Raw genomic sequence first — 10,968 nt, forward strand, 5'->3', positions numbered from 1 at the left:
ACCAAGACAGTAATCCTAACAGGGAAGAGCAGCTGCAGCAGCACAGATTTCAGAGCAGACCAGCCACTTCCAACAAATGAATAGTCCATACAGCAATCCATACCACAGAACTTCCCTGGCATCGTGCCTGAGGTAGCCACATAACATAGGCACACTTACATAACTGCAAAAAACACAAGAGGGGACAGAGGGAGGTAACGCAGAGCATTTCTCTTTTATTTTCCCTTTTTCTGCCCCCGGCAATAATTTCTGTGTAGATAAGCTGTACTACTAACTCCCATTCTTAGCTGGGTTCTAATTGCACATCATAGAAATGAATCAATTTGTTAGATTAATCCATTTCCATTAATTTAATGTCTTCCAGAAGAAAAACTGCATGCCTCACCTGACTTCAGGAAAACAGGCACTGAAAGTAGGGAGAACATCTTCTCTCGGCCAAGATGATAACTCTATCTTGTTTTGCTCTTCAACTCAATCCAGGTATTTCATTCTATCCAGTCAGCTCAAATACCCACTGGGAAGTGCATTTACTCAGACATTTCAGAAACATGAAAGAATATTCTGAAATATTCTTCCTGCTAAAGTAATTGTTTCAACAACGAGATGGAGAAGCGCGAGAGATCGTCAGGGGAACTGCACACAATGCATCCCTCAAGAGGGAAGCAAAGCTTCTCTGCGTTAACTGTTGTGCAAAAATTGTGCTTTTTTCCTGAAGTCAGCTTTGGGGTTTTGTTGAAGTATGCATGAGCACCAGAGCAACGGAAGCTCATTTCCAGCAGTGAAGTTTTACTACTAAACAGGATTGGATGCACATAGGATTGCAGGTAGGAAATCTTGTGGCATCTCCTACCTTGTCTTCAAAACCACTGTCTGTAGCATAGGTGGGTGGCTTTCCAGGGTATCGATATAGAATGAAGTCTCGCCTAGGAAGTGGAGGAAAATAAAGACTTGAAAGAGCAGAACTATGTTACGAAGAAGTTTGCAGGGAGCAGTTTGGAGAATCCACTGTGGGTTTATAGAATGATCCAGATGAATGCTCTTCCTGATAAATTCACACAAGAGCTACATAAGCAAACACCAGCTCGTCTTAGTGGAAAATTATCTGGGAAGACCATTATATTTTATCACAGATTAGGTCAAGTAATTATGTCTACAACTGGATGCACAAACCCCAACTAAGTGATTTAGTCATCCTGCAAAAGGATTAAAGCCTCAGTACAGGGAACTGGTAACTGCTGTTAAAAACGTCAATGTGTTCCTTTAGTACTGGAACAGTATAAAACCTCCAGAGGGCGGGTTCTTCATTCTTGCACTGGAAAGTCAGGCTGCTTGCTACAGAACAGCAGCATTTTCAGCAAGAGACCAGCACGTATGCAGTCTTACGTTACCTCTGAAATGAATATCAGAGCGTACACACCAAGCAAGCACTCCTTACTACTGGAGCTTTCAAGAACACCTACGTGAGTTTTAGTCATACTTCTTCCACTACACACAGCTCCTTGGGTTTTCCATCCTTCACCCACTAGAAAGAAACAGTCGACTATGACATTAGCAATCAGATAAAACAGTGCTGGAAACCGACCCTCCCTTTAATCCCCAGCATAAGAATGTGAGCTGTGATGGCACCGTTAGCATGTTAGTTTAAGTAACCTCATTAGCATAGCATTTCTCACTATGTTTCACATCTTAGCATCTCAGCAACAAACAAATAAAAGGTTCTGAGACCAGAATCCTAACACCACCAAGTCCAAATCAAAGTGAAATTTAAGAGACACTTACTTGTACATCACTGACAAAGCACTCATTTCCAGTTGTCCAGCACTTTCCTGCGCAAGATTACATGAGATACCAGTGTGTGAGAACTCTAGTTCTATGTAATATTACTCATCATTTTGTTAACGTATTGAGAGTTCAGGTATTAGGACTTCCAGGAAAAATAAAAAGTCTGCAAGGTAGGATCACCATGATTACCAAAATGGAGCAAGTTCCAGCAACAACTTAATAAAAATTGTCTCTCAAGTGATGCATTTAAAGTCTAAAGAAAACAGAAGTTTGAACTCTAGTATAAAACCTGGGGGTAAAAGGGACTGCAAAGCCTCATAATCATTTGATGATGTGAGCTACGCTCCATGTATTTTGCTTTTTACTTCTTCGAGAACAATTGCAATCATGAAAACGGCCCATGAGACACCTCAATTTTTACTGTCCAGTATGCACAGACTTCTCCTTTGTGCTAACACAAATTCCCAGCTGAAAGTATATGGCTTATCCATATTTAGTAAAACCCCCAAGTTATTACTTAATCAAATGAGACCTCAGGATTGATGTCTACCAAAAAAACCCAAACAACTCCAGACTACCACATTTTAAACTGTCACCTAATTACCATTCTGTTCTAGTCTTTTCTAATGTTAATCCCTTGGCAAACATTAGATCAGTCTTACCTTTGGATCTCCTAGGCGTTCAAGGTATTTCTCATATGATCCTTCCACATACTTTCAACAAAAGAAAGAAAACAAATATACAAACTTAACCAGCCGGAAAGCAAAGCCAAACCTAAACACTAGGCCAGCTGTTATTGAACAGGCAGGACAGGGGCTGGGGGCAAGACATCAAATTTGGGACTAGTCTGACAATTCCTGCCATTTTGGGGTTCTAAAGGGCTGTAGTCTGACTGGGGTTCTGACTTCAGCTCTTTCCCGCCTTAGAAGATCAGAATGATTTGTGGTACTACCATCTCCCTCCTTGACTGAGCACTTGACTGTGATTAGAGGGACAAACAAACAAATAAAACAAATAATAATAATTAATTAAAAAAAAAAAACACAAAAAAAAACCCCAAACCCCAACACCATACAAGCTTATACTGTTCACTCATTCACAGAAGTTGCCACATGCAAAATCAACCAACTAAAAAACTCCCCAAAAATTACTTTATGCAATAGTTAAACACATTTGGTACTTTCCCCAGTATTTTCTGATGTTTGTTTCTTACTCCAAAATTCCTACCTCTTTCCTACCCACTAAATTCTGCCATGGTTGCTCCACAGGGAGTATGCTACACAAATAACTATCTTCCAACTGGCTACCTGGGTACTAGCAACTTGTTCAATTTCAGGAACTTCAGAAATATGAATCCAAATAAAACTTGCACGATTGCAATTAAAATACAATAAACAAGCAATCATACTCCACTTCTCTTCTCCTACATACATCAGGCCTGTCAAAGCATGACATGTCTCCAGTGCATATGATCATGTGGCTTACAGCTAAACCACTTCCTAATTATAAATGGTTAAGTACCTGACACAGATGTTACTTACAGAAGCGAACTTATACTGGTGTTGCCTCATAAACAAGACACAAGCTTTCCTAACTTGCATGTGATGAATTTGAGATGAAAACAGCTGAAAAAAAAAAGGTTATTTTTTTAAAAAAAAGTGAAAACTGACGAGCTGAATTTATGCTTCAAATTAGGCTTGGTCTACTTATAGTTACAAAGACTAACAACACCTCAAAGCGCTTCACAACACAAGAAGACGAGACACTGCAGAGGGCCACAGGCTCCTGAGGGATGAAGCTGAGGAAAGCGCAAGTGACCCGGGAGCCTACCTGCCTGAGAACCCAGGGCTGATCGCACACATCCCCACACCCATCTCACTTCGAGCACTCAGAAGTCGTCTCTAGGAGCAATCCCTACCCAACTCCAACCGCGAGCCTGAAGCGGACGCGAGCTTGGAGCGGGCATCGGCCTGCGGCGCCACAGCTCCCATCGCACACAAACCCCTGCTGCCCCACAGCCCACCTGTTCCGAAACGGCTCGGAAGAGGCAGGAGGCGTCCTTGGCCGTCATCTTACGGTACAGCCCCAGTCTGCCCAGATACTCGTCCATGGCCACCTCGCTGAAGGATTTCTGCCCGAAGTACTTCTTCCAGCCCTTCTGCATCTTCCCTGGGGCAGGGGCGGCAGTGCCGGAGGCAGCAACGGCAGAGGCGGGAAACAGCAGCTCCGCGCCGGGCGCGAGGCGCTGCGGGGCGCGGGGCAGCCAGGCGCGCGGCAGCCGGGCGCAGATGGCTGCTAATGAGGGCCCGCGCCCAACGCGCCCACCTGCGCCGGGCGGCTCGGCCCGACCCCCGGCATCTCCCTTCCCCTTCCGCACCCACGGAGCCTGCCGCGCTGCCGCAGCTGGGGCCGCTTCCCCGCGCCCACGAGCTGCCCAAAAGCCAGCTGCGAGCAGTGCTCTCCCGCTGAGCCCGCGGGCCGCTCTTAGGAGCTGTCTATTGCACCAGCTACAGTACGACGTCCGTGAAGACCTCCGATACCTGCCTAACGAGTTGCAAGGGCTGTCGGAGAGCCTTGAGGGTCTTTTTGCCTCCAGCCCCTCGGTCCTCTAGGTGTGGGTGTGTACGGCAAACCGCAGTAAGCCCCCGCAGATGGGGTTTCCTCCTGGCCAGAGAAGGGAGTCTTGGCTAACTCCTTCCACCTTGCTTTATGTGCCTGTGACTGCAAATCAGTCCTGGAGAAGTCAGTTAAATGGTGTTTGAGACTCTCCTGTGACATTGCTGCGTGGTCTTGGATAAGCTGCTAAACTTGAAATAACAGCAGCACTATAAAAAGTGTTAAGGAAATGAAAATCTTAATTGCTTCTAAGGATTTTGGAAAACTTTGGACATCAGAGAGATCACTCCTGCACAACTGTGCAGCATGATTTACTCTGCACATAACCATTGTTCCTGAGAATGCCTCTTCTAACTCGATAGCAAAAATTGCATTCATACATCCAATGAGTGGTTCAGGAGTTTCTTTTTCCTGTTTTAAGCAACAGCACCACCAACAAAAACTCTCCAACTTAATGAACCTCCGGGAAGGACAATTAGCATCAGCTGTGCACTTAGACAAAGTTAGAGTATTACAGACTATAGTATGAATGTTTTTTTTCCCCAGAATATTATATTGGTGGTATCATCAGCAGTTTCTGTACTGTAAATGGAGAGTGCTAATCAGCATCAAATAGGAAACACTGCACTTTACTGTAGTCCAAACTAAGTAATGATGGGATAACACTGTAAATGTATCAGTTGTATAGTCAACACTTTTCCTTTTCTATTGGCCATATTTTACTTCCAGAGTAAAGTCTAAGGGAGACAGTTGAGGATACTGTGGCAATAGGTTTGCAGCTCTTGACTTCCCTTACCCAGATTTACTAGATGCAGTTTTCCCTTTAAAGAGGTTTAATATCACACTTAAAATCTCTTTTCAGTGCTTCTGTAAACACAAGGAATAACGGCATCTGCTTATTCGCAGAACATGACAGAATGCCAGCAAGAACAACTTACTTCTACTAGCATTAGGCAAATATCATGGTCAAGAAACCACCATATATATGCCATGCTTGTTAAGAAGTAATTTAGGATGTCCTTGTTGGCATTAACAACTCAATGCAGATTTTGTGATGTTAAATATCTGTCTGTCCAAGAAACTAGACAGTTCATACTTTGCCCCCACCCTTTGTTGGCACTGTACTTTTTTAAGCATAAATCTAGATTACTTTGAACTGTCACTAAATAGAAAAACATCTAATGGCAGTTAATATCAACAGACTTCTTTTTTTTTTTTAAAGGTGTGTCCCAGCTGGTGGACTCTTAAGTATGGAAGCCTCAACAGGAAGAGAGAAAGCTTTTATTCTGACATTGTTTATTGAAACCCAAAAACATTATCCAAAAATAAAGCAAACTTTTCTGGCTGTCCAGGAGGAAAAGGTTTCAAAGTTGACAAATCCATGGACTGCAGTGTCTCCACAAGAGTGCTGTAAAAACAGACCAAAAACAAAGATTACCACAAAAAAAATATCCATCCCAAAGGAAAACTCCACCCTCAATTTTCTATTTGTACACGTACAATCTTTTAAAAGGAAAACAAAAATAAGGGCATGTATTGAAAGGAAGAGACAAAAAAACCCCAGCAGGCTCCAGCCATTACTGGCTCCCAGGCAACATCACTGAGAACACTTTGAGCTCTACCACAGCTTTGACAGACAACCTTAGCTCTAACTCATTGATGTTCTGTGGGAGACTGAACAAGGTCTCAGGATTTTCATCATAAACTCTACCAGTAAATTAATCCTTTTTGCTCCACTTAATCCATAGCCAGAAATAACAGGTAGATCAATCTGTTATCTTGCTGTTATCAGAATGCAAGCAAGGCTCAAATGCTAGGGCACTGCTCCATGAAACAAATTTATTCCGTCTCAAACTTTCAGGAGCAGTAAGTTTTAAGAACCTTGACCAGTAAAAACAACAGACCTGTTTTTCTTTCAGAAGGTTCTTTTGAAACATACAAAATCCTATTTGTAGGGCAAAGGAAAAAGTTGCAGACTAAATAAAGGTAGTTACATTTCCTCTCCCTTCAATTTAGAGGTCATCTGTTAGTTACAGTGTGCAACTAATCATAAATACAGTAAGATATAGTGAAATCAAGACAGTAAATTAAGAGGTGCCACGATGAACACAAACAAAAGGAGATGAGATTTTGCTGTTGGGATTTTTTTTGGGGGGTGGGTGGGATGTTGTTTTGTCGTAGGGTTGGCTGGGTTTGTTTTCCGCTGAAGTGACATGCAGTATACCTGTGAATCACCTTGTGGTGGACTAGGGAAGTTTCCTTAGAAGTGCAGCTTAAGTACTTGGAAGACAGAGGTATCTAAAGTTACTAACCAGATAGCATCCGATTTAAAAATCCTCTTGAATCAAAGTACTTAAAAGCGTTAGAATGCAAGTAATACAAGTACTGCATGGTTTTGCTGTATGATTCTGCTTTTGGCTGGGCATCTGTATATGACCATTGCTAAGAGGATACTGAGCTATTTGGACTCCAGATCCACATCAGTAAGGCCATTCTTATGTTCTGTTTTAAAGACTCTAGATACCTTTAATTGCATTGTGTCAGTACACCTATACAGTCAACATTAATGCAAACATTCATATAGCAAAATGATGAAATGGAGTCCAAAGTCTGCAGTTTATTATTTATTGCTCATGGTTACAAGCTGATGGTCTGGGTTGAAGAGACAAGGTGTCAGGTACCTTTAGGATGCTACCCAACTGTTCCAAATTCAACCACTCTGTTTAGTTTAAATTGATCTTTCACCTGAATATATGTGCCCTCTGAAAAGAAAATGGGGGGGAAAAGGATTTAAAAGGAGTAACAATAAAAAAGCTTGCTAAGTTTGGTAAATTAACATCTAATGCTAATCTATCCACTGTGGAAAATCTATCTTGCAAAGAAAGGTTTGTACCAGAGAAGGATGTAATTTCTTTGCTACATTCTTGATACTGTAATAACACACGGAGTGATGGTGCCGAACACTACTTGTTCAGTCAGGACAGTCACAGCAGCTCCATACCTGCAATTACAGCAGAAGACATGGCCACCTCTGTGGAGTCGTTTTGCCAGTTCAAGCTGATGGTTGTCCATCAGCTTTTCATTTATTACTACTACTAGTGGTTTTCCTTCTTCTAGTGTCTCCAGACAGCTACCTGCACCTATAGAGGAAACAGAAAACTATTATAATAGAGTTTTTGCACTGACAGGTGAGATCTCATTATACTTGCTCTTGAAATACGTGAGACTCCTGGAAGTGAACATTTGGACTAGATGATCTTCAGAGGTCTCTTCCAACCCCTACCGTTCTGAGATTGTGATTTAACCGCTGAGCTCTAGCTGTGGACATGTACATTCACTGCCATCCCACCTCTGAGATGTAAAGAAACTGACTTCACCCGCCCGACTTCCATTTCTGCCCCCAGGAGAACAAGCTCGGCACAGCCGTGGCTCTACCTGCGTGGCTGATGACCAGGTCTGCTCTCCGCACGTCCTCGGCCAGCGAGTCCTTGAAGCGGAAGATTTCCACCGCCAAGGGCGGGCTGCTGGGCAGCACCGGGTTCAGCTCGCCCCGCCCGACCTGCAGCACCAGCTTCTCGTAGCCGCGGCTCTGCAGCACCTGCGGCGAACAGTAGGGGGCTGGGGTGCGCATGCGCGCAGCTGGACACGGGGAAGCCTAGCGCTGCTGCCGGTTACCCCGGCACACGGGTTGCTGCCATTCACCGCTTCACATCGCCCTTCGCTCCCCTCCTCCTACACCACCAGCGCTTCTCGCCACTCTCCCCAGCTCCCCGACAACCAGACGAGGTATCCCCAGTACCCCCGCGCCTCCCGCTCCCTCACACGCCCACGATGGCCGCAAGCGGAGATGAGGCAGGGAAAAAGGCGGGACAGCACCCACCGCGCAAGCGCCTGCTTGCAGAGTTCTGTGCAGGCCACGGAAGGAAGGTCCAGGACGGATGCCCGCGGATCCGGGCCTCACCTGCAGGGTCACCGGGGAGCAGATGGTCGCGATCAGGTCGTCAAAGCTGGTGGTGCCCACGGTGACGAAAACACATTTCATGGCCCCCTCACAGCAGCTCTGCGAGAGGGGAACCAGCAGAGGGCGCCGCACACCGCCGGCTCGCTCCTGTGCCCCTAAAATGGCCGCCGGTCTGAGGGGCCGGGCCACACCGCTGCCTCCGCCCAGACGAGGGCCGGGCCGGGGCCGGGCCAAACGGGTCCCGGTGACGCGGATTAACGTGTCCAGCTGCGGTACTCGCTACACTGCGCTTGGGCGGCTCAGGCCGCGTGTGTCGTGGTTACTCGCCGACAGCGTTCAGTGAGCTCCGTGAGGTAGCCACATGGGTTAACTCAGTTCAACCCAACCCTCGCACAGCAGTCCCAGATGGATGGTAGCAAATTAGCAGTCGGTCATCCTCAAGGTGAGAAGAAACAGCCTCAAGTTGCACTAAGCGAGATTTAAGTTGGACTTAGGAAAAACTTCCCCAAAAAGGTCGTCGTGCCCTGAGGTGGCCTGTCTCGGGCAGTGGTACCATTACTGGAGCTGTGCAGATGTGGTGCTGAGAGACATGGTATAGCAGCAGCCTGGGTAGTGTTTGGTTAAGGGCTGCACTATATGATATCAAAGGTCTTAGCCAGCCTAAAGGATTCCATGATTGTACTCTGCACTTTGAAGGAAAGGTTGACGTTTCAAACAACTGTCGTCTAAAGCAGTGTTTCCCTGAATCCTGTGGCAGCCCAAGAGATGGTCTGAGAGCCCCTGGAACACTGGGTCACACTCCTGCATGCACTTGTATTCAGAGCATCACCTGAGGAAATAGCATAGCACTGCAGAGCAAGTGTATGGGATACAAGCCTACCTTCAAATGGCTGAAGGCAAACCATTCTGGCAGTGGGTGAGCTTAGCTAGTTTTGCCATGTGGATATCTTGCACTGTCACAACAGAAACCAGAGAAAATACTAGACTGGAGGAAATGAGACAACTATACTTCCAACTCCACATTCTGTGTTTTGTTTAGAAAGCTTTAATTATTCTGGCTAGGTATGTGCAATCTATCCAGTCCACCCCAAATCCCAGAAACTGTCTATTGACTCTTAACTGCTCTAAGAAAGTCAGGCATAAAATTTAGTTGGTCTAAATAGATGAACCTGTCCCAGGAGTTGAGGTTGCAACTCAAGGAAAACCCTGAAAGTGAGACTGAAATCTAAGCTAGGAGTTGTATCCTGATGGTTCCTTTTTCTCACTTTGTCACTGACCAGTGGTAGTACATTGGGGAGGCATTTATCTTTTTTCCTTGCCCACCCGCAAGACAGTGTTTAGCAATTTATCCCATCTAAAGCTTTCTGTGGAGGTGACCGTATTAATGTGCAGTAAACTGAGTCTTTTAGAAGTAGTCACTGTTGCGAGTAGTTTTTTTACCTACCTTCTTCTTGGCCTTTTGAAAGACACATTCTCACTATCACTGAATACAGGTAGATTTCCCCCTCCTCTGTATTATCCTTTCTCTGAATACAGGTAGATTTCCCCCTCCTCTGTATTATCCTTTCTCTAAGCACACATCTTTCTGATGCTGTTTCAGGATAGTTTTACTACCTTCTCACAAAGACTGAGCAAAAGTATTCCCTTGAGCAAGGACATGCCACCTCCCTGTGGAATGTTATCCTGAGTTACAAGGGATTGGATATCAGGCAGGAGATGAAGGCACTCTGAAAAACAAAAATGCTGTTCAGTACTAAACCATGTTACATCAATTGCAAAGATGAAGTCACCAGTGAACTAATTATTTCAGGTACATTTCCCCTTTGTGATAAAAACCCAGAGGGAGATAGAATGACAACATTTTAGTTTCTAAAAAAAAAAAAATCCAAGCATGAAATCTGTTAAGACAGTCTTGTCCACTGAAGGCTAAGAGTAACCCCTTAGCAGCTGCACAAAGTGAACTAATTTGTATTCTTAATTGCAAGTGTAACACAAATTATAATTCTACAAAAAAGAAACTACTTAAAATAGACAGCTAAATCTATTTATTCCCTGAATTAAATTTAATAGATGAGATCACATCTATATATGCTGCTGAGAGTTCCAAGACAGATGCAGAAAAGACTTAGATATCTTGAGAATACTTCTGATTGCCATGTTAATGGCTCATTCACAATGCTCATTAGCCCCCTGTTGCCTCTATTTAGCATAATGAGCTACACCGAAATGCATTTATTTTTTGATTAAAGCAAACGGTGCTGACAGCAGACATGGCCAGGGGGAGGGTGGCACTTTATCTTGGGAAACATAGTATGGAGAAAACAATATCAGCGTCCTGAGTGCATAGGGCCTTAGTGGCTCTGGCCATACTCACTCATTTCTTGCTGATCTCCCCCAGGACAAGGAAGCCAAAAGCTGAAGGTGACCATAACAGAAGCAAGGCAAAGATCTCAACAACAGGGCACAGTGTGACCACACCAGAAAAAAAAAAAAAGGTAAGCGGAATAGTGGCAGCAACAGATCCAGTGACCATCAGACCACACAAGGTAACAAGCCTTTTTCAAGGTCGATCCAGGAAACCCAAACAGCAACTCGGGAGCAGAACTAGC

At 44.6% G+C, this 10,968-nt stretch overlaps 1 protein-coding gene across 1 annotated transcript in view; it reads right to left on the reverse strand.

Moving 5' to 3' along the window:
- Positions 1-10,066, reverse strand: part of ALG13 (ALG13 UDP-N-acetylglucosaminyltransferase subunit) — a 30,950-nt gene extending 20,884 nt beyond the window's left edge. The window contains exons 1-10 of the mRNA XM_064159739.1: positions 9,974-10,066; positions 8,360-9,188; positions 7,834-7,996; positions 7,400-7,538; positions 5,698-5,806; positions 3,806-4,390; positions 3,324-3,407; positions 2,445-2,495; positions 1,780-1,826; positions 851-923 (exon numbers count right to left, since the gene is read on the reverse strand). Coding sequence (XP_064015809.1) covers positions 851-923; positions 1,780-1,826; positions 2,445-2,495; positions 3,324-3,407; positions 3,806-4,390; positions 5,698-5,806; positions 7,400-7,538; positions 7,834-7,996; positions 8,360-8,440 — 1,332 coding nt within the window. The 5' untranslated portion in view covers positions 8,441-9,188; positions 9,974-10,066. The remainder of the gene's footprint in view (positions 1-850; positions 924-1,779; positions 1,827-2,444; positions 2,496-3,323; positions 3,408-3,805; positions 4,391-5,697; positions 5,807-7,399; positions 7,539-7,833; positions 7,997-8,359; positions 9,189-9,973) is intronic.
- Positions 10,067-10,968: the final 902 nt, after the last annotated feature.

This window comes from Pogoniulus pusillus, chromosome 19, assembly GCF_015220805.1.
Source record: "Pogoniulus pusillus isolate bPogPus1 chromosome 19, bPogPus1.pri, whole genome shotgun sequence".
Classification (NCBI taxonomy): Eukaryota; Metazoa; Chordata; class Aves; order Piciformes; family Lybiidae; genus Pogoniulus; species Pogoniulus pusillus.